We start from the raw sequence: 23526 nt of genomic DNA on the forward strand, positions 1-23526 counted from the left end.
GTGTTGTCCAAACCACCCCCTCGTGTGCCTTTTGCCAGCCTTCGTAGGTGCTCGCTAACAGAACTTGCCCCAACAGTCTGGTAAGGCTAAACGGGGGATCTTTGTCTTTTGGGGGGCACGGGGTGGTGGCCAGGGTTGGTTCGGGCAACACTTTCCACTAATATTAGTTGTGGCCGGGAATCAAACTCGTGTCACAAGTAGCTTCTCTAATGGGTGCCAGCACTTCAATCGGACCTTTCGCCATCACTTTCCACTGCTTTGTACGGCCAGGGAACGAACCCCAGGTAGCTTGTACCGTGGTGCAGTGGGCTAGCCACATCGACCATCACATCCCACACGTGTGACAAGATCACCCGGGCAAGCGCTGTTCGTGAGCAGCTGTAAAGGCTGGCACAGCGCTGAATGCGTTTTTAGTGGCCAGCACCATGCCTGGCAGTGCCAATGTTTGCACACTCCAACAGGTATTAATTTTGGGCTGAGTCAAACCAGGACCGGTTTAATATTTTCAGCACTGATCTCCCGGGCTACGGATAACATCAAACTCATGTCTTGGGTTTGTAGCGCATGACGTGATCTACTACACTTCCGCTCCAAAGATCCCCCGTGTATAGCCTTTTAACAGACTGTTGGAGCAGCTGCTGTTGGTGAGCACCTAATGACGGCTGACACGGCACACGAGGGGTGGGTGGCCAGCACCACGCCCGGCCGCCTTTGTCTCCCCAGTGGCGATGTTTGCACTCATGTGAGGCCTGGTCGACCTAGGGGGAAGGCCAAGGGATCCGTTCACATAATCGTCACTGGTGTTGTCGCCGGGTTAGCGGCGCAGGGCACCACCGACTTAAATTTCCGCTCCGCATACACGCACACGCCGCGGAGGGAAGAGAGAAAAACCACGTCATTAGTGTTCCTAAAGCCGTGCCCCTTAGTTGATAAGACGTTAGGACCATAAAGATAAGACGCCAGTTTGCACCTGTTGCACACAGGTGTGTGTGTGTGTCACACGCCGTCCGTTTCCCCGGTCAAACGGCCGCGCCGGGGTAACGAACGACGTGTGACAGACCTCGCCACAGCAGTGCGTAGGGTCGCAATGCTTTGCTGCGTTGGTAATTGTTTTAACGCTTCACGCTGACGGAGATGCTATCCCCTCCCGATTATAAAATAACAATGAAACGCCTCCCCGGGAGGCGGAGGGGAGGGGTGGGAAGTCGTGCGGTCTTCTTTTTCATCCTTCTTGTGTACGGCTGCCGTTGACGTTAATTTTAATTTGTAATCGTTTTTTTCCTTGAGGTTAGGTCGTCGTGTTTTAAAAAAAAGAAAAATTGTGCGCGTGTTGTACATCCTCTCCCCACCCAGCACAGCCAATTGACAAAAGTGCCGCGTGAATAAAACGTGCAAACATTGCTGCTTCTTAGGAATAGCGCCGTCGTTATCATCGTCGTCATCGTTTTTGTTGGAAAGTAATCTGACAACTTTTAAATGGGTACCGACGTTTAGCTGGAGGTTACATCCAGCCATCGTCAGGTTGTTATGCGGAAGCTCGGATCTCGCGCGACACTTATAAATTGCCCGTGTCGCGCGGAGGAATGGTTTACAACACGTGTGTTTACACGGCCAACAAACCCAAAAGAAAGAAATCGTGAATAATAATGTTGTTCGTGAAAGTCTGAATAAAATTAAGTGCAATTTGACATTGATGTGGTTTTGCCAGATGATTGCGGTCAGGAGTAGCGTAGTGTTGCATTGCCGCGTTGGCAAGATGTTAACTACCTCGCCTGGTATGCAGGAGGTCGTGGGTTTAATCCCGACCCTAACGCTTGCTGTATATTTGGAGTTTGCGTGTTCTCCCCGTTTGTCGTCTGGACTTTTCACCGGGTCCTCCAGTATTTCCCTCCATAATTTAGAATCGACACGCGTTTAGAGTATTTGGCTGCAGTACATTTCTACATGATAAGCCACTTTGTGGAGCTGTAATTTGTGGCCAGGTCGCCGCTTGTGGAAAAATAATTATATCGCTCGGTGGGCCTTGCCTTGTAAAATAGAAATAGTTTAAAAATAGTTGAAGTAGTTTAACAGTTTGTATTTGTGGATCGGGCGTTGAGTCATTAGATGTCCCATGGTGGTCTGTTCTGGGTGATCATCGCGCGTGTGGTGGAATTCCTCTTATCCGCGACGGTGCTGGCTTGTACCCTCTTATCCGTGACAGTGCTGGTGTGTACCCTCTTATCCGCGATTGTGCTGGTGTGTACCCTCTTATCCGCGACGGTGCTGGCGTGTATCCTCTTATCCGCGACGGTGCTGGTGTGTACCCTCTTATCCGCGACGGTACTGGCGTGTACCCTATTACCGCGGCTTGTGCAGAGAAATATAAATAAGAGCAAAACAAACGGTTGCATTTGTCAAGTTTGCTAAACACAGAGAAGGTAACTGAGGGACCCAACCGAAAACCACTTGAGAGTGTAAACCTGGAGACTGCCTGGTGGTGATCTTGACGAGTTCTCCTGATAGTTTATTATAGACAGTGAATGATGAAAAAACGACGCAGAGACAGTTAGGTGATGGTGGATGATGATGATGATGATGACGACGATTATTGAGAGACGTCGATCTCCGTGTGTACATGATGACTTTGAGGAAGATGACCTTGACGGTAACATCGGTGGTGATGTGATGTTGTATCGTCACTGTGTCGTTTCATCCGTGCGACGGAGTCTCCTTCCCCCCGCTCTACGCCCCGACCCCCTGACACCTGTATATTTGGGGTTTGCATCTTCTCCCCGGGGTTCGCGTGGATTTTTTTCTTCCGTTTTTTTCCCTCCACATTCGGAAACGTGCATCGAGATTATTTTGCTGGAGTACATTTCTCCACAAGTCACTTTGTGGAGCTATCGTTTGTGGCCAGGTCGCTTCTGAAAAATAAGCGAATGGCTCGGTGGGCCTTAACTGGTGACATTAAAAATGTTTTTTTATTTGTATATATTTTTTCTGTGGTTTGCTTACCTTGCCTATAATTTGCACTCCTATCGTGATTTTTGTATTACCGTATTTTCCCGCATATAACCCGCGGGGTATACCACTTTTTACAAACAAAACAAGACCCTGCGGGGTATATGGAGGTGCTGGCTATCCCAAAAATATTTTACACGTGTGACATGTCATGACTCGTTAAATTTTTTTAATGGTAGGACTATCCACTATGCAACACTTACCTTTGACTAAAGCACTGCTGAATAAACCTCTCGGCACTAAAATTGCACGTTATCACGTTTTAAATTATTCAAATTGTTTGTACAATGAAACGACAATGTTTGAAGTGGGCGCACTTTGTTTACCGGCAACGGGAGAGCTGGGGGGGGAAGAGGGGTTGGGGGTGAGGTGACGGCTGTACTTACTTATCTACCAGTTATGTGTTACTTGTTTATTGGATATTTACTTTTGTTACTTATTTACTGTTTTAAGTTCACTCGTTTCCGGTTAGTTTATTTTCTTTGTGCACATTATGATTTGAATGTTAACAATTGATAATGGAATGTATTACAAATGTAAACTTCGTATTAATATGATGGAATTAAGCTGCGGTAACGACATTAAAGATATGAATGCATGCGGGGTATATGGAGGTGCGGCCTATCTGAATTTTTTTTTACACAAAACGCTATTTTTGCGGGGTATATGTGTATGCGGGCTATATGCGGGAAAATACGTTCTGACCTGCCCCCTACTGGACATCTGTGAGAAGGCGTTTATAGCTCATCGGATTCCTGATTGCGATGCCACCCCATGCTCTGTAGGACCGGAACCGCACGCTGGACACGCACACCCCGGACCTCACCGCGTGCTTCCAGAACACGGTGCTCGTGTGGATCCCCTGCGCCTACCTCTGGGCCGCCGCTCCCCTCTACTACCTGCACCTGCGCCGACACAACCGCGGATACATCCAGTGCACGCACCTTAACCGCGCCAAGACCGTACGACTTCTCGCTCACCCCCCCCCCCCGCCTTCGTCTCTTGTCTGCTCCGGTTGGCAGTCGGTGTAGGTGTGTGGCTGTCAGTCTGTGTATGGGGAGCAGTAGTTGGAGCAGTTGGCACGCTCCGCTACGAACCCGGCCAACACCGGTGACAATTGTTTGAACCGTTGCTGGGCCGCAACTGATTCGACTCGGACTTAAAGGGGTACCTGGTGCGGTGCATGAGCATCCGCCACCAGGGAGACAGGCGGCTGGGTGTTTGTGCCGGCCACCCACCCACCCCTTCGTGTGCCGTTTTGCCCTTCATCGGTGCAACCCGCTAACGGCACTTGCCCCAACAGTCCGTTGAAGCACACAGTGGTCCACTCTTGTTCATGTCGTCCTGGCATCTTTAACGTCCACTGCAAAGCAGACGGGCGCGCAGTAGCTTCACGGTTGTCTCACCACCTCGGTAATAATAGGGGGGCGGCCGTTGGACACGAACGGCGAACCTCTGCAGCAACGGCGCCGCGTCGTCGCTGCCACGATGACGATGATGGAGACGGGCGTTTATCTGATGACAACGCTTGGACGGCGATAACGGGGACGACCGCGCGCGCGGTGTGACGATGCGCTCGCGAGTTTTTCCGCTTTCCGCGTGACGACGGGAGGTGCCGCGTGTGGTTGTTTGGCGCGACGCAGGTCATCGCGGCGGTGCTGTGGCTCGTGTGCTGGACCGAGCTCTTCTACACCATGTGGGAGCGCGACCAGGGGCGGCGGCGGCCGCCCGTGCTGCTCGTGAGCCCGCTCGTCATGGGCGCCACCGTGGTGCGTTGCCGTGGGAGCAGCGGACCTTCGGCGTTAACCCATGAACCAACTATTGCTCGCGTTTCCGTCGATGCTTGACCGAAACGGCGTAAAGCCGACCCTGGTGCTAGGTTAAAATTGTAACACCAACGCTTAATGTAACGCTCACGTTCGCACTTGTGTTATCTCTAAACCTTGACCATGAGACCGGTCCTAGATTTAACGGCTACCCCTAACTATAACCTTAACCCTAACTCACCTTTAACCCCGAACATTACTCCTGGCATGAACATTACCCTGTCCCTAACTGAACCTTTTACCCAAACCTAACACCTATCCCTCACTCAATGTCTAACTCCTACCATTACCTCTGACCCAAACCGTAACCTCAACCCTAAGCCTCTGACCTTTGACCTCTGACCCTTTCGTCTGGCCTTGCCCCTGCTGTCCCCGTCCCGCCCCCGGGTCAGCTGTTGGCGGCGCTGCTGGTGCAGCGTGAGCGACTACGCGGCGTGCAGTCCTCGGGGGTGCTGCTCGTCTTCTGGCTGCTGGCGCTCGTGTGCGGCATCGTGCCCTTCCGCTCCAAGATCCTGGCTGTCGCGCGTGAGGTGAGACGGCCGCCCCCCCCCCCCCCGCTCCACCAACCCCCCCTTCTACCACTGGTTTCTACGTCGTTATTGTTTGTATCATAATCGCAATTAACTAACTACATATGGGGAGACGCTTGTACTCGGAGACTCATTGACTCGCACCCATAGATCTGCTCTAACAGTATCTCTTCCCGTCTGGTCTTGCACTCGGAGCCCCACAGACTCGTATAAACCAAACATTTTTTTTACATTCATAGCAGCCAAATACTCTAAACAAATGTTAATTCTTAATGCGGGGTTAAAATCTGGAGGACCCGGAGAAAAATCCCTACGACCACAAAGAGAGCGACACGCAAACTCCAAATTTACAACAGGCGTCAGGGTCAGGTTTCGAACCCACGACCTCGTGTATACCAGGTGGGGTAATTAACATCTCGCCACCACGAGCTATATCACCAGCTGACCCACCCCATCAGCATCACGGTCTCGCCCCGATATTGACGATGACGATGATGTCCGCCCTGCAGGATCCCGACGTGGACCGGTTCCGATACGCCACGTTCTACGTCTACTTCGTGCTGGTGTGCGTGCAGTTCGTGCTGTCCTGGTTTTCGGATCGACCGCCCCTCTTCTCGCGCGTCATCAAGGACCCCGTAAGGGCTGCTTCGATTATCGTCGTTCTTCTTCTTGTCCCTGCTATTGTTGTCGCACCAGTTAACACGCACAAGCCTCACTGGGCCTCCGGCGTGATTTTTGTCACGAGGGTCCTAAGCTTTCGCAGTGGCAGGGGGGGGGGAGGGGCGGGGGGGGCGGCCGAGACTCACTAGCTGTGTGCTTTGCAATTAAGTAATTCGCATTTTTTTTTCCGCATTCGAAATATCTGCACCATGATGGGACTGCTTGGCATCCACTGTGAAGTCTGCGGTGTGTGTGTGTGTTTTATGGTTATTTAGCACTGGGCTGTCTGATTGATTTTCCACGGGATCCTTTCGTCAGCGGAAGACAATGGGGTTTCCAGCTTTTAATTTTTTTTGAGAGGATGTCTATTATTTGAACGTTTCCTGCGATGACTGAGAAAGATCGATCCTGGAACGTATGTATGCTGAACTTCTTTCGCAACCGTACGTAGCCAACTGTGCTAATCGGAGGTGCGAGGGAAGGACAACGGAGGCTGCTGCAGCAGTTGTTGGTTCTGTGCTTGACTGTGGTCCTGTCATGGTTGCTTATTGACAAGGCCCCGTGGTGTCCTGATAGACCAACATTGGGTCCACAGAATAACACGTAACCCATAGATGTACACGGGACCCATAGACTAACACGGGACCCATAGACCAACACGGGACCCATAGACCAACACGGGACCCATAGACCAACACGGGACCCATAGACCAACACGGGACCCATAGACCAACACGGGACCCGTAGACCAACACGGGACCCGTAGACTAACACGGGACCCATAGACCAACACGGGACCAATAGACCAACACGGGACCCATAGACTAACACGGGACCCATAGACCAACACGGGACCCATAGACCAACACGGGACCCATAGACCAACACGGGACCCATAGACCAACACGGGACCCATAGACCAACACGGGACCCGTAGACCAACACGGGACCCGTAGACCAACACGGGACCCGTAGACCAACACGGGACCCGTAGACCAACACGGGACCCGTAGACCAACACGGGACCCGTAGACCAACACGGGACCCATAGACTAACACGGGACCCATAGACTAACACGGGACCCATAGACCAACACGGGACCCATAGACCAACACGGGACCCATAGACTAACACGGGACCCATAGACCAACACGGGACCCATAGACCAACACGGGACCCATAGACCAACACGGGACCCATAGACCAACACGGGACCCATAGACCAACACGGGACCCATAGACCAACACAGGACCAATAGACCAACACGGGACCCGTAGACTTAGACAGGACCCGTAAACTAACACAGGCGCAGTATCGTGATTAAATAAATTACGCTGAAGTGAATGTTTTATTTTGCAGAATCCGTGTCCGGAGATCAGTGCCTCCTTCCTTTCTCGCCTCACCTTCTGGTGGTTCACCAGGTGAGGTCGATTTGTAAGCTCACCTCACAGCCCGCTGTTAATTTTTCAGTATTTTTTTAAGTTACAATATTCATTCCTCCCTGCCGTGTTGTTCATTTTTATACGTGGGATTTGGAAGATGACCCCACAGAACTATTTCTTATCCACACTATGGGCACACCTCTTTCACGCCCTTCAAAGAGCGTGTTTATTGCATGCAAAATGAAGTTACGAATACAATTTTTTACGGGATGACATTTATGAACACTCATTGTTGACCGGTTTGAGACCATGAATCGCCTTTCCTGAGAAACTCCGGTTTAACGACGGTGGCCAAAACCCGGATACCAACACCGGATCTCGTCGGTGCCGACTCGGCCCTCTTGACATGGCCATTATGAGCCTATTGCGCTGCAGTCCCAGCTCTGTGTTGATTCACTTTGCCTGGACACATCTCGCCTCTGACCGTGACCTCTGACCTCCAACTGTCCCTCGCTCACCTCTGACCCTCTTCTTCTTCCCATTTAACCGCCCCCCCGCCCCCACCCCTAACCGCCCCCTTCCCCCGTGTGGCTTCGTGCAGCTTGGCCATCCTCGGTTACCAGAGGCCGCTCGAGTCAAAGGACCTGTGGTCGCTGAACCCCGAGGACAGGTCGGCCGTGATGGTCCCGCGGCTCATGCGCGAGTGGGAGCGGGAGTGCCGCCAGCACTCGCGGCCGCCCAGGTGCTCCTCACCCGCCGTTCACTGCGCCGAGCCACAAGTGGTGGAAATTCCACGTTATTGTGTAGGGGGCCGGGTATCCGTAGGACGACCACTGTTTGTGGTTGTTGTTGACCTACCCCAAAAAGTGCTACACCCCCCCCCCCCACCCCTCTATCAAAACTGTTCCCATCGTGTAACCTAATAGTGTTCAACACAACACTACCAGATCTCGGTGCAAATGACGAGTTCATTCCACCCGAACGTGTGTGCCAAGTCCCCACTGCCCAGGTCCAAACCCCGGACAGGTGGCAACTGTAACCGGTTACCGACATCCGAATCCAGGGTCTCTTGGTCAATATGAATGAGCCCTCCCCCCCCGCCCCCCCTCCGAGCCGTCCCGAGACACGTCGCTGACCACGTGGTCCCTCCGGTCTGTTGTCATTGCTGCTGCGATCAGCGCCGCCAACGGGACGCCCGCCTCGTCCGGCAAACCTCTGCCGGAGACCGCGAACCATGCACCGGTCTCCGGCGCCGCCGCCGCCGCCGCCGCCAAGGAGGCGGAGGAGACCCAGACGCTGATGGGCCCCGGCGCCGCTAAGGACGGGCGCCGGCCGTCCCTGCTGCGGGCCCTGTGCCGTGCCTTCGGGCCCGCGTTCCTCCTGGGCTCCGTGTACAAGCTGGCACAGGACATACTCACCTTCGTGTCGCCGCAGATCCTCAGGTGAGCCGGGAGTGCGAGCGGCGGCGGCGGCAGCAGCGGCGGCAGAGCGGTGCAGGCCGTGACTGTGCCGATGGGTCTTGGGGAGAGGTGGTGTAGCGGTAAGCGCTACGAACCCGGCGACCCATGTTCGATTCCCGCTCACGGCCAACACCGGTGACGATTATTTGAACCGGTCCTGGGCCTCCCCTAGGTCGACTCTGCCTCAAATGAGTACCTGGTGCGGTGTGTAAACATCGTCACTAGGGAGACAAAGGCGGTCGGGCGTGGTGCTGGCAACCCACCCCCTCGTGTACCGTTCTGGCCTTCATAGGTGCTCACTAGCACATCTGTTAAGGCTATACGGGGGGGATCTTTTTGTAGTCTGTGCGCATCCTGGATATGCCTTGCTTGTACCGTACCTGATGGCGTGTGAAAAGATCAGGACCGGGGAGACTAAGTTGGCCCGACGTGGTGCTCACCACACCACCCCCAACAGTCTACATAGGCCATATGGTGACCGTTGTTTTTGCGCGCACATGTTTGCTAACCCCGCGCGTTCATGTCCGGTCTGTGCGTCCGTGTCTGGCTGTGCGTGAATGTCTGGCTGTGCATGTGCGTCTGTACGTGTTCGTTCGTGCGTGTCTATCCCTCTTATGCACCCCCCCACCCCGCACTCCCGACGGCAGCCTGCTCATTGGGTTCGTTCAGCACCGCGCGGCGCCCATATGGCAGGGCTACTTCCTGTCGCTGCTGCTCTTCGCCTGCGCCATCCTGCAGATGCTCATCCTGCACCAGTATTTCCACATCTGCTTCCTCACTGGCATGCACCTGCGCACCGCCATCACGGGCGCCGTCTACCGCAAGGTGAGCCGACCGCACTGCCGCCACGCACCGTCTCTGTGACCGCCATGCCCCGCGCGGGGTGGTGGGGGCTGGTTTGTCCGCAAGCGAAATTAAACCGCCCTTGCATCGCCGCGTCACCGCGCTATCTGTGCCCTGGCAGGCGCTCGTGATCACCACCGCGGCCAAGAAGAGCTCGACTGTGGGCGAGATCGTGAACCTCATGTCCGTGGACGCCCAGCGCTTCATGGATCTCACCACGTACCTGAACATGGTGTGGTCGGCGCCCCTGCAGATCATCCTCGCCATGTACTTCCTGTGGCAGGTGTGGCCTTTGAACCCATCCTGAGTGATGCACTTCCTGCCGTGCTCCCTCCCCCCCCCCACCCACACGCCAAACTCCTCCCAAGTCCCCCCTGACCTCCGTTCAGCCTTTGACCCTTCTCTGAGTAGATTTCAAGTCTCCCAATTAGCAATATTTGGGGTGTCAGGTGGGAAAGGTGGAGTTGGTCGGGGGGTTGGAGGTAGTCGAAGGTAGTTCAAGGTAGTTGAACATCGTGGCCAGGTCAGAGACGCTGAGCCCCACACATCGCTGACATCCTGGGTTCGAGTTTGGGTTTCGGCCGTGACCCATGATTGAACCCAGTTCTCAGGTGGAGAGCACGAAAAAAAGAAGTTTCTTTGTCACTTCCAGCTGTACTGACTCAATATTTCAGTGTGCTGGTGTCATGGTCTAAATTTGCCAATTTAAAAAATACTCTATTGAAGTGGATTAAGCAATATCAGCATCGCCCCTAATTGGTAGACTGAAGCCCACGTGGAGACTGCTCCATCATCTTGTGTCGTCATTAGGGGGTCCCTGAGGCTAAACATGTTGCCCTCTGAGATGTTCCGTGACCTTGCGGGTGCCATGTTGCGGACTGTTGTCAACCAGAGCTGACTCTATCGTCTCATCCACACTGCGGTCAACCACCACACTGCAGGTCACAGCAACTCACCTACCCACCCACTCGCCATACTGCAGGTCACAACAACACTTACAACTTTTCAGGTTATAACACTCACTCACCCACTCACTCACTCGCCATACTGCAGATTGCAACAACACTTACCCACTCGCTCCACTGCAGGTTCCAACACTCACTCCACCCACCCACAATACTGCAGGTGACACACTCACTCACCCACTCACTCACTCTGCAGGTGACAACACGAACTTATCCACTGAATCAACTCTGCAGGTCAAACACTCACTCCACCCACAACACTGCAGGTCACACACTCACTCCACCCACCCACAACACTGCCGGTCACAACACTCACTCACCCACTCACTCACTCTGCAAGTCACAACACTCACTCCACCCACCCATAACACTGCAGGTCACAACACTCACTCACCCACTCACTCACTCACCCACCCACAACACTGCAGGTGACAACACTCACTCATCACTCACTCACTCTGCAGATCACAACACTCACTCCACCCACCCACAACACTGCAGGTCAAACACTCACTCCACCCACTCACTCTGCAAGTCACAACACGCACTCCACCCACCCACAACACTGCAGGTCACAACACGCACTCACCCACTCACTCACTCTGCAGGTCACAACACTCACTCACCCACTCACTCACTCTGCAGGTCACAACACTCACTCACCCACTCACCCATTGCAGGTCGCAACATTTATCTTCCTGCGCCTTTGCTCGCACTGCTCCTCTTTGGAATTCTTGGAATAATGACCTCGCGCAATTCAAGAAACCTGTCGACTCTTATCCAGTACAACTTTGATCGTGCTTGATTGTTGCTGGCTGCTTGCAGTGTTTGGCCTTCTACTCAGTAACTACAAAATGCACGTATTATATGATGATGATGATGATTATTTTCGTTGTCTTTGTGCGTGCGTGCACACCTGTCGAACTGGGGAGCGTTAGTTTAGTCGTTGGCGCACTTGCGCTACGAATGCAGCTGTGCCCGAGTTCAATTCCGGCTCACGACCAATCAGTGGCGAATTGTTTAATCCACTAGCCCGACTCGGTCTCAAATGGGGGGGGTACCTTGTGCAGTGTGTATAAACATCAGCACTGAGGGAGACAAAGGCGGCCGGGGCATGGTGTTGGCCACCCTACACCGTCGCGTGCCGTGCCGGCCTTCATTGGTGTTCGCTTAACAGCACTTGCCCCGACGGCGCGTGACTCGCTAACACGGCGTGCCGGCGGGATCTTTGTCTCTGGTAGAACTTGGGCGCGTCTGTGCTGGCCGGCGTGCTCGTGATGGTGCTGCTCATCCCCGTGAACGCGTTCATCGCCGTCAAGACCAGGAGTCTGCAGGTGTGGGCACGCGGCGTGGGAACTCGCGGCCCGGCCGCGCAGCATGCGAGAGAAGAGCTGCCGCCGTCTGTTTTGTGTCTGCGTTGCGTCTTGGAAGTGGAATTTCCCCGAAGGTTGTCGTCGCGAAGGCAGAGGACGTTGAGTTGTGCGTTCAGGGGGAGGCGGCGGAGCGGCTGGTTCGCGCGCTGCACTGTGTGATCGTTTGTCGATACGCGGATGAAAGCTGACCGTGACGCCTGCGAAATAAGGGTCTAACCGAGTGCCTGAAGGATATGTGGTTGGTGATTATCATTTGCAGTCGATACTTTTGAATTGTAAATGTGTATTTACTCTCCAACACACCGGTGGGCTGAAGTAGTCACTAATTGGCGTTTTGTTTACGTGACAAATCCCTTACTGATTGGCTGTGTCGGGTGGTGGAGGGTTACGACACATTTATACTCAAGTGATCTAACCCAAAAACCTTTATTATCAATGATATTGGCTGCGAAAGCCTCCTACTTGTTAAACCGACTTCTGAACTAATGGAGCAAACGAGACAGGGCCGCGAGTACGAGGCCGTCCATACGATGCAGTCCAAGCCGGACAAACAAGGAATCGGAATTTAAAAAATAAACTGGGCGGTGAAGTGGCCGAGCTGCGACGAGCGTTTGGCGCTCTGCAGCGGGAAGGGGGAGTGGTGGCTGGTGGTATCGACGATAAATGCGCGTCGTCTGCGTTGCAGCGAACGTTATGAATAAAAGGGGTCCTGTGATGTTGGTGTCGTCCCCATGTTGTGCCGGCGTCACGGTCCAAACTTTTCCCAAATTTTAGTACAATTGCTATCCACATGTTTCTCAATTGGGGAAAACGCAAAGCAACGTCCGCGCCCCCCTTACTGTGAAGCTACTGCCGACAGTCTGCGAAACGTAGCATCTTCGTCATAGCCTTGAGCTAGGGGATTGGGCGCTGGACATCGAAGTACGCACGTACATTGAACTTCTTTCGCACCGTACGTAGCCAACCGCGCTAAATCAGAGGTGCGGGAGTGAATGTACGAACGTTCATATCTGATTGAACTCTTCGCTCGAATCGCTGCGGGTTCATTGTGTCGCGCGCTGTGTGCGCCGTGCTCACCGCCGCGCCGTTGGCGCCCGCAGGTGGAACAGATGAAGTACAAGGACGCACGCATCAAACTCATGAACGAGATCCTCAACGGGATCAAGGGTGAGTCTGAGGTCTCGGCACCAGACTGTCGCTCCCTTGCTTGCCTGCCTGCCTTCCTTCCTGTAGTCGTTGCAAATTCGACACCCGACCTCCAGGGACCGCTCTCACAGGCTCATCGCAACCACGGCCATCGAGCCCACAGGTCTTCCCGTTGTCACTAGATTTTGACGCTGTCCGTCGAGGCCCGCTCTCACAGTCTCATCGTCTACGTAAGCACCGTCTGGCTACAGGCCCTTCTACCCTTTGGTCGCCGACCTCATGGTGCCGCTCCAATGCCTGCCCTCCTCCATCCTGCACACGCGTCCCCGCTTATCGCAGCCTTCTCTCCCTCTTACATCCACAGCGCCACTAGCTTACCCCAACCCCTGCAGTTAGTAAACACATGTTTACAAAAATCATGAGTGGTTCATCAGTCGCAACCACTCGGTAACAGCACTTGGAGCCAGAATTCTACCCATGCTGTAACAAAGTTGTTGCTGTGTGTGTGTGTACGCGAATGTGTATATGCATCTGTGGGGATTGGTAGTGTAGTTATTAGCACACTGCGCTACGAACCTGGCGATCTGAGTTTCGATTCGCTCAAGGCTAACACCAGTTATGATTATCTAAACCGGTGCTGGGCCTCCCCGAGGTCGACTCGGCCTAAAATGAGTCCCAGGTGCGATGTGTCACTGGGAGCACTTTCCCCAACAGTCTGCGTAGGCTACACAAAGTCTCTTTGTCTTTGTTTTCCCAGTGCTAAAGCTGTATGCCTGGGAGCCGTCCTTCCAGGACATGGTGCTGGAGATCAGGAACAAGGAGCTCCAGGTGCTGAAGAAGGCGGCGTACTTGAACGCCGTGTCCTCCTTCACCTGGGTCTGCGCACCCTTCCTGGTGCGTGCGCACGCAAAGATTAAGGACAAAGATTCCTCCCCCCATAGCCGTAGTGGACTTTTGACGTGTGTATGTGTTGTGTGTCTAACTAACTACACGGAGACGACTTCTGGAGGCAACGCGTTTATTTCAACAACTCTACGAACAGCGACTGTAACACGAAGGGGTACGGCCCCTTCAACCCGATAGCCTAAGGGAGCTCCAGCCTCCCTTCTAGTGTGTCCTACACACCCCCGGCTACTCTACACCCAGGTCCCTTGCCACGGCCGCTAAGGGAGGCCAGACAGACCCGACCCTGCCAGGGTACGGGTCCCACCACCGGTCGGCTACAACCCGGCTCTGACAAGAGCCTCGGGTGAGGCTCTCCGGGTGCTGGTCCAGTCTTCAGGTCTTGGACGTCTTCAAGCTTGAGTTGGCGAACACTGCCGGACCCGTTTAGAGGGCCGGCTTTTTATCCCCAGGTCGGGGCTTACCCCTCCCCTAATGACCCCCCGTCCAGAACCTTCTGGAAGGTCTTGAAGGGCCTTAAATCCCAAAGGGTTTTAAAATCGGTGGGCGGTCTCTATCCCCCCCAGCCCCTAGCCCTTGGGGGTCTGGGGTGTCAACCTCCGGTCACGGGCCACCCGAGGGGGGGTTTTACCCCGTGACCGTGGTGGCAGGTAAAGCGACTTACAGCGCCTTGTTATGGCACAACACATGTACATTGAGCTTCTTTCGCACCGCACGTAGCCAACCGTGCCGATCGGAGGCGCAGGGGAAGGACGACAAACTAAACACAAGAAGCAAAACGTGATGATTTATGTTTGTTGTTGTTGATAATTGTGTTTGTGCACCGCTGCTAACACAGCAGCAGCAACACCCAAAGGGTTGAATCACAGAGGGAGGGGAGGGGGTTATGGTGGTGTTCCTTTGACGTTGGTGACGCCACCCCCCCCTCTACTCCCCCCCCACTCCCCGTTGCCGCTGGCAGGTGGCGCTGACCACGTTTGGCGTCTACGTCATGGTGGACGAGAACAACGTGCTGGACGCCAAGAAGGCGTTCGTGTCGCTCACGCTCTTCAACATCCTGCGCTTTCCTCTCAACATGCTGCCGCAGGTCATCAGCAGCATGGTGCAGGTGGGTTGGAGGGCTCTGGCCAGGGCCGGGGCTTCAACCGAAGGGCCTCCCGGGCTGCCCGGGCTGTCCGAGCACCGAGCCGGCGCGTCGGTATTGTGACGACGGTAATGAGATGATTCGGATGACGGGAGGGCGATGATGGTGAATGCGTCGAGGATGGCCGGTCGCTGAGAGCGGCATCGGAGCCGGTCTCCTCGAGCCTGGTGACCCATGGGGAAGACCTTTGAAGCAGACGGTCGGAGATGCTGTTAGAGCAGCCCTATGGGTATCTGTGCGAGTCTGTGGAGCTCTACGTGTCTCATATTGAGATTCGGTCTCATATGGAGAGATCCGTAGACTCGTATAGAGACCCATATATATCTGGGTGCCACAGTGGCGAGATGTCAACTTCGTCACCTGGTATGCAGGAGATCGTGGGTTCGATTCCGACCCCTGTGTTTTTGGAGCTTGTGTGTTCTCCCTGTAGCCGCGTGAATTTCCGCGTGATAAGCCACTTCAATGAGCTATAATTTGTGGCCCGGTCGCTTCTGAAAAAGAGCTGTTTAGCTCGGTGGGCCTTACCTGCTAAAATAAAAAATGGTTTACTTTATATATGACTGTAGGTCTCTGAGTTGATGCTTCTCTCTCTGTAAGTAAAATGGGTCTGTGTGGATCTCCATCTGAGCCTGCGGCTCTCTGAGTCCTACACCTCTAGATGGTGGGGAGATGTTGGAGGGGATCTTTTAGGTCGCTTGTCGACTGTGCAGCAGTTTCAAGATCTGGCAGAGGGTGTAAATAAATCGTTGGCGCAAGGTGCGGTGGCACGAACGGCTTGCGCGTTGGTGACGTCTTGGTGTTGAATCAATGAACGTGGCGATGAGGATGGTGGGCTGACGGTGACGAGGTGCGTGCCCGCGCGCGCGCAGGCGTCCGTGTCGCTCAACAGGTTGCAGAGTTTCCTGGCGAACGAGGAGCTGGACCCTCACAACGTCATCCGCGACCGCATGTCCGACGGTGAGGACGCCCCCCCCCCTCCCTCAATTCGTCGCCGCACGCACGCACACACAAGACACGGACAAAGGTGTCCCCCGTAATAGCCTTTAACACACTTGGGGCAAGTGCTGCTGGCGAGCACTTTATGAATGCTGGCACGGCACACGAGGAGGTGGCTGGCTAACGCCACGCCCGGCTGAGTTGGCCAAGGGGAGTCTACAGAACCGTGAGCAGGAATCGAACTCTGGTCGTGGGTTCGTAGCACAGCGCCCTAACCGCTACACTACCTTATGAGCACGTACAAAAACAAGGATTCCCCCATATAGCCTTTAACAGACTTGAGGGCAAGTGCTGTTAGCGAACAGACACACACTCGCACACTCGATCACGTACGTTGACGCACTCACGCACGCACGCACGCACACGGTGTTTCACCAGGGCGCTGAACGAGTCCACGCGGGGCGGTGTGCCGGACGACGTCGTGGTAAGCGATCACCGCGGTTGTTCTCTCTCGCCGCGCAGGAAACAGCATCGTCGTGACGGATGGGACGTTCGCCTGGGCCAAGCAGGAGCCACCCGTCCTGCAGAAGTAAGGTTCACGCGCCCGGCCCCGTGTGGGGGTTTTACTCCTCGCAGACGACGCGTGCTCGAGAGCGGCTCACGCCGTCATCACGGCGCCTCGCTCCACTCTGAACCTTTTGACCGGCTTGTGTACGCGCGTGCATGTGTGTGTGTGTGTGCGCGTACGCTTCCGCGTTCGTGTCTGTTTTATACATACTCTGCATTTTCATATTCTGTAGACGTTTTAATGCGGTGGCGAATATATGAGTCGGGCCTACACCTCGCATAGGTCGACTCGGCCTTGAATGCGCGAGTAGCCTGCGCGATGATCAGTAGTGGGGAGACACCAGCCGCGCCACCCCCACGTGCGCCGTGCCGGCCTACATATTAGGTACTTGCTCACAGGATTTGCTCCTCCAGTCTGTTAAGGCTATACGGGGGGGATCTTTGTCTCCTTGCAGCGTATGGGGAGCTTTAGTGTAGCGGCTAGTGCGCGGCACTACACACCCAGCAAGCCGACCACTATCTGAACCGGTCCTGGGCCTCCCGTAGGTCGACTCGGCCTCAAACGAGTACCCGGTGTGGTGTGTGAACATCGCCACTGGGGAGACAAAAGCGGCCGGGCATGGTGCTGGCCACCCACCCCCGCTTGAGCCGTGTTGGCCTTCTCATAGGTGCTCGCTAACAGCACTTGCCCCAAGAGTCTGTTGAGGCTATACCGGGGGATCTTTGTGTATCTTTGTGTACGTGCAGCGTGTCGCTGTCGGTGCCCACGGGCTCCCTGGTGGCCATTGTGGGCCACGTCGGCTGTGGGAAATCGTCGCTCGTGTCAGCCCTGCTCGGAGAGCTGGAGAAGATCCAGGGGATGGTGGCTGTCAAGGTGCAGGCTACACTCGCCTGCAGCAGACTCAGCCACCGCACTCGCCTCCGGCAGACTGTCACCGCCCTCACCCGCAGCAGACTCGCCACCGCGCTCAACTAGAAACTCAGCGATGCACTCGCACACGTTTTCCCGGGTGTAACTAATATATATTTTAAAAAATTGCACTGCAGCTCCGTCGCCAGCGAGTCGGATGCACGACGTGGCGTGCATCCGAGTTAACGGTGGTGACGTTGGGTCCCGTGGACCGTGTGCAGGGCTCCGTGGCGCTGGTGTCGCAGCAGGCGTGGATACAGAACGCCACGCTCCGGGACAACATCATCTTCGGGCAGCCCTTCGAGGAGGCCTGGTACCAGGAGGTGCTGGAAGCCTGCGCCCTGGGGCCCGACCTGGGCATCCTGCCTGCCGGCGACCAGACTGAGATAGGGGAGAAGGTCGGGCGAGATCCTAGGCCTCTGAGCGGGCTGAATTATTTTTGTAAATGCGCGTGCGCGCTCTATGTTCTAAATGTTATTTAACTGTGCTATCGGTGTTGTCGTAATGAGGTGAAGAAATGTAAATTTTGGTGTGGTATAACGTGGTGGTGGTGGTGGTGCTGTGCGACATCGCGCAGTGTGCCGTATGGCGTGTTGCCGTGCCGTCTAGTAGCACGACATCTGGCTTCGCGTCTTGACGTGGCATTGCGTGGTGCCATGTGCCTGCTGTAGCGTGACGCATCGCGTGCTGCGGTCCGACTGGTGCGACGCGGTGCCCCTGCGTGTCGTCCCCTCGCCCCTCCCCAGGGTATCAACCTTTCGGGCGGGCAGAAGCAGCGCGTGTCGCTGGCGCGTGCCGTCTACAGCAAGGTGTCCGTCTACCTGCTCGACGACCCGCTCTCCGCCGTGGACGCGCACGTCGGCCGCCACATCTTCGACAAGGTCATCGGGCCCAGCGGCATCCTCAAGGGGCAGGTGTGTCCGTGCGTACCTGCGTTCCCGTGCAGCTGTGTGCGTCTTTGCGTTGGCGTCTCGGTCGACACGTGATACCCGGGGTCTGTTCCGTGACTTCCAGCGAGCGTTCGACAGACAACCCCACGTGGTCTTGAAGTACACGCAGCCTACTGGCACAAGCGCCGTGGCAATGTGCCAACCCCCCCCCCCCCCCCCTGCTGCCCCACTAACCCCCAACCCTGTTGCCCTCTCATCTCCAATTCCCCCCTCCGCCACACCCCACCCCACCCCCCCCCCCACTTCGGCCCCCGCCACCCTTCCCGTTAGACGCGCGTGCTGGTGACGCACGGCCTGAGCTTCCTGCCGCAGGTGAACGACATCGTGGTGCTGGTGGGCGGCAGCGTGTCGGAGCGGGGCTCCTACCAGCAGCTGCAGCAGCGCAACGGAGCCTTCGCCGAGTTCCTGCGCAGCTACGCACAGGCGGAGGAGGGGCCTGGGCGCGACGACAGCCGTGAGAGCCTCCTCCTCCTCCCCTCTTACACACACACACACACGCACACTCTCTCCGGTGCACCCTCCCTCTCTCCCTCCCTCTCGCATACTCTCCAGCACTCTCTCTCTCTCACCAGTCCTGTTCGGTGCTCCCCGTCTCTATTCCTCTCTCTCTCTCTTCCTCCCACACACCCTCCAGCACTTTCCCGTGCTCGTGAAAAGTGTGCGCAGGTCGCCGCTGCTCTCCTAACGGGACGAATGAAACCGAGCCCCAATCGGTCAAGAATCTACGAGACGATTCTAGATTTAAAGCTTTCGTGACTGCAAGGATCCATACTCTTTGGTTCTATTGGGTAAAGTCACGTAGGTGATTTTTGTTGTTTTATTTTTTACCTACGAGACTTTACCTAATCTACGAGACGAACGATGCAAATGAGACGGAACAGAAGGACACAGGGCGGCAAGCACTCGTGGGTAGAAGTGAATTGTTCCGAAAGCCCTCCCGCCTACTCCCTGTGGTCTATTTGTCTCTTATTCACTGCCTCTGCAGTCCTCCCCCCACTCCTTGTGGTCATATCCTTCGTACTCGCAAGCCTGTAATGTTTGTGACTTTATCCCCGTGTCCTTAAGTCTTCTTCTCTTCTTCTTTTTGTTACCGTGTTCTGTGTTTATTTTGTTTTTTTGTCATTTTCCCCACCGTCATCGTCGTCGTCCGTCGCCTCCTCCTCCTTCCGTGGGGTTGGGGGGGGATGGTAAGGCTCCGTTTCCCTGGAATCTATCGAGGACAGAGAGGAAGCGGTACCAGGTTCGTTTCTGCAGGAGCGCCAAAATCATCGAGCGGGAGTGGCTTCTCAGGACCCCCACCCCTCCGCCCATGGGGACGTGATCGCTAAAAGCGAAAAAAATGCGACATTCCCATGTAGTCTTGAACAAAAGCTCCATGGCCACCAAAAAAAAAAAACAGCTGTGAGCCGCTGCTCTTTGCTCTCACACCGGCGGAGTGCCACAGAGTCCTGAGAATCCATTGCTCTTGCTTTTGGCGACTCGGAATGCTGTGCCGGGGGGGCTGCCCGCTTAAAAGCGTCACGCCGGCTCCCTCGGGTCGTACCGCTGCGTCGTCCCAGCGAGTGACGTCCGACGTTGTTCGCTCCGCGTGCTGCCGGGAGATTCTCGCCGAAACGAAACGAGCGCGGAACGTCGGACGTCGTGCCGCCGGACAAGCGCGCGCGCGGTACAACCCGGAGGCACGTCGGAGAGCCGGTGCGGCACAACCGCGGGAACCTGCGCGGTTATCCCAGCTTGCCGCCGGTTTGCGAAGGGCTGTTTTTTCCCTTTTTTTTAAGGGCTTTGGAAGTGAAGCTAAAGGTTTTGATGTTGCTGTCCCCTTGTTCTAAAGCATTTAATTTTAACCGTGTTTTTGTGAGAGAACCAATGATAATAATCTTTACTTAAAGCTTTCGTGACTGCAGGAATGAATATTCTTTGGGTCTTTTGGTAAAGCCACGTGGATAGAAAAATAAAAAAAAATTAAATCACGACATTTCGATGACGAGTGCTTGTGTTGCGATTGAAACGTCGTGATATTTTTATATTTGTATTATTTTTCTATCCACGTGGCTTTACCGAAAGACCTAAAGAATAATAGTAATGTCCGTAGAGTTTGCACCGCTGTCACGCGATGAGCCAGAGCCGCTCATCCTTGCTATCTCTCCATGGGTTTATGACCCCTTGCCGCCTGAGTTTGATTCCCAGCCCTTCATCCTTCCCGCAGTGATCAAGTCTGTGAAGTATGGTCATGGTGTAGGGAGGTCATCATCCATCAGTGGATTCATAGCAAAGGCTCCGAATGTAAATATTAAAATGACTATGAGGATAACTGAACTGAATGGACAGGTGGTACAGCAATCGAAGGTTTATATGCCAGTCGTGGGTTGACTCGGCACCTTGCGTGGTCTATAGAAATGGAAGTCCGTAGTGGTTGTCTACTGGCTGGACGCATCCCTGCCATAAGAATGTGGAATTTCCACCGCTGGTTCAACACCGTAAACGGGAGCTAAACCCCACGCTTGCACGAGCAGGCAAAAGCACTTTGACTTTCCTTTAAACAATACAGCTCGTTTGTCAGTTACCATTCTGCGCGCTTTGTTGGCATTGCCTTTGGGAGAATATTTTTGCGCATGCTGCTGGTTTATTTTTGGTTTTTAGCGGTGGGCTCTCCACGTACGCACGTGTGTGTGTGTGTGTGTGCGCGAGATGTGTCCGACATATGCGTTTGACATATGCGCGTGGGTAACGTCCACCGACCGTCTGTCCTTCCCAGCAATGGAGCCCGAGTCACCCGTGGCTGGAGGAGCTAAGGGCGACTTGACGAGGTGAGGGTCCACCCCGGCGTCCGCACGCTCGCCCGCCTCACTCTCGCTCACTCGCCCAACGCACACGGCCGGAGCTCAAACGACGCTCATCGGTGCCGATCAATCGGGACCCGTGTTGCGCGTGAATGGATAGCCAAACTTGTCTTCTTTTACCAGAGTCGCGTAGCTTGATTGGCTCGCACCTAATCGTAGAAACGCACAGGGGCGTTATGGGAAACTGATAATCGGGATATTCGTCGTCACATTCCGGCAGTTTGGTAAATCTGGTGCCGGTGCGAGCAGGCCGGCGGGCGGCGCCGAGACGGAGCTGAGGAAGAGGAAAGCGGACGGCACGGTGGCGGCGCTGCCCGGCGAGAAAATCATTCAGACGGAGACGGCGCAGACGGGAAGGGTGAGTGGCAGCGGTGCCAGGTGTGGCGTCCGACTCTCGGCAAGTCGGACCATAGTCGCCATAGCCCTGATGGTGACCCGAGCTCGGCCCTGCCATAGCCTAACCGTTACTCCACCCTGCCACCTGCCCCATACCCTGGCCCAACCCTGCCCTGCAATAAAACCCTAACCCCCTGCCACAGCCCAACCCTTGCCGCACGCGAGCCCCGACCCTGCCATAGCCCAGCCCTAAACCTAACTGCCGTTGCTGCTGATATTGACGATAAGGACGATCATGAATGAGGTGGGTGTTGCCGACGATGCCTTCTTCCCTTGCCGTTGCCTCCCGTTGCCGCCCGCCCCCCTCCCGTGCCGCCCCGCGCCACTGCAGGTGAAGCTGTCGGTGTTTTTGGAGTACATGCGCTCGGTGGGGCTGCCGCTGTCGCTGGCCGTGGCGCTGCTCTACCTGACGCAGAACACGGCGGCCGTGGGCTCCAACGTGTGGCTCAGCGAGTGGGCCAACGACGCGGAGCTCAACGACACGAGCAGGCCGGGCACGGAGCTGCGCCTCGGCGTCTACGGGGCGCTCGGCGGGGCGCAGGGTGAGTCACCCCCCCCCCCCCCCCCCCCCCCCCCCCCCCCCGCCGCCGCCGTCTCGCCCACCCGCTCGCCGCAGGGGGGGTGCGCGTGCTCGAGCCCCGCCCCCGGGGGACGCCCCCTTGGTCCAATGCTCGCGAGCGTGTCAACCGCAGCGTCGCTCTCCGCCGTTCTCCCTGCCCTCTGACCCCCGCGCGCCCCCCGCGGCACCCCCACAACCAGGCCTGGCCGCGCTGCTCTCCTCGATAGCGATCAGCTTCGGCGGCGTGCTGGCGTCGCGCCACCTGCATGACGCGATGCTGCGCCGCGTGCTGCACTGCCCAGCCGCCTTCTTCGAGCGCACGCCGACCGGCGCGTTGGTGAACCGCTTCTCGCGCGACGTCCACACCGTGGACGAGACCATCCCCGGCGTGGTCCGCATGTTCCTGGGCACGCTGTGCAACGTCCTCGCCGTCTTCGCCGTCATCCTGCTCGCCACGCCCGTCGCCGCGCTCGCCTTCCTGCCGCTCGGCGCCATCTACTTCTTCGTGCAGGTTTGGGTTCGGGTTGGGAGTTGGCAGGGGCGGGGCGGGGGGCGGGGCGGGGGGCGGGGGGCGGGGGGGCGGGGCGGGGGGGCGTCGTCGTTTTTTTTTTTTCTCGCGCCGGTTTTTGCGTCGCCGGTGGCGGCGCTGCCCGTGGAGTCTCCGTGCCCGTGTCCGGAAGTCAGTCGCCCCGGAGGATGAGCTGCTCTTGTCGCTGCAGGAGATGCGTTTAACACAAAGCAGCAGTCCCCTCTCTTCTATCCCTCCCCCCCCCCGCTTAACCTCTCTCCCTTCCTCTCTTAAAGCCTCACCTCTTAACCACCATCGCCTCTTCTCTTCCCTCGTCGCCCCCCTCCACTCCTTCCCGTCCCTCCCCCCTACCCCTTTTGTAACGCCCGATGCGTGCGCACCGTCTGTCGTGGTCAACCTTTCCTCAGCCCCCCCCCCCTCCCCCCCCGTCATTTAAATCATTTGCTTTTACTATACCAGCTTTTTCAACTATGTTAAGGGCCTTGACTAAAGGGGGACGCTCTGTAGATACAGGTGCGTCTCGCTCGTTAAGCGAAAATTCGCTCGACAATCGTCGTTTTCCCACCGACTCGCATGTCATAAGCCGAGTCACGTTTCGGCCC

The 23526-nt window shown here is 55.8% G+C and overlaps 1 protein-coding gene across 2 annotated transcripts in view; it reads left to right on the forward strand.

The window, feature by feature from the left end:
• The window catches only part of LOC116951484 (ATP binding cassette subfamily C member 1 (ABCC1 blood group)), a 55041-nt gene that overhangs the window by 19196 nt on the left and 12319 nt on the right, over positions 1-23526 (forward strand). The window contains exons 2-25 of one of the 2 annotated variants that reach the window (XM_032970120.2): positions 3789-3965; positions 4647-4772; positions 5222-5359; positions 5869-5994; positions 7381-7442; positions 8005-8145; positions 8582-8845; positions 9511-9688; positions 9828-9989; positions 11913-12005; positions 13145-13211; positions 13948-14084; positions 15055-15201; positions 16107-16194; positions 16696-16762; positions 17488-17614; positions 17872-18048; positions 18397-18564; positions 18871-19054; positions 19793-19840; positions 21356-21407; positions 21690-21798; positions 22168-22378; positions 22596-22906. In XM_032970120.2, the coding sequence (XP_032826011.2) occupies positions 3789-3965; positions 4647-4772; positions 5222-5359; positions 5869-5994; positions 7381-7442; positions 8005-8145; positions 8582-8845; positions 9511-9688; positions 9828-9989; positions 11913-12005; positions 13145-13211; positions 13948-14084; positions 15055-15201; positions 16107-16194; positions 16696-16762; positions 17488-17614; positions 17872-18048; positions 18397-18564; positions 18871-19054; positions 19793-19840; positions 21356-21407; positions 21690-21798; positions 22168-22378; positions 22596-22906 (3360 nt within the window). The remainder of the gene's footprint in view (positions 1-3788; positions 3966-4646; positions 4773-5221; positions 5360-5868; positions 5995-7380; positions 7443-8004; positions 8146-8581; positions 8846-9510; positions 9689-9827; positions 9990-11912; positions 12006-13144; positions 13212-13947; positions 14085-15054; positions 15202-16106; positions 16195-16695; positions 16763-17487; positions 17615-17871; positions 18049-18396; positions 18565-18870; positions 19055-19792; positions 19841-21355; positions 21408-21689; positions 21799-22167; positions 22379-22595; positions 22907-23526) is intronic. The other variant, XM_032970121.2, reaches the window with a different exon arrangement.

The sequence above is a fragment of the Petromyzon marinus genome, chromosome 43, assembly GCF_048934315.1.
Source record: "Petromyzon marinus isolate PM22_M1 ecotype Great Lakes invasive population chromosome 43, UKy_Petmar_22M1.pri1.0, whole genome shotgun sequence".
NCBI lineage: Eukaryota > Metazoa > Chordata > Hyperoartia > Petromyzontiformes > Petromyzontidae > Petromyzon > Petromyzon marinus.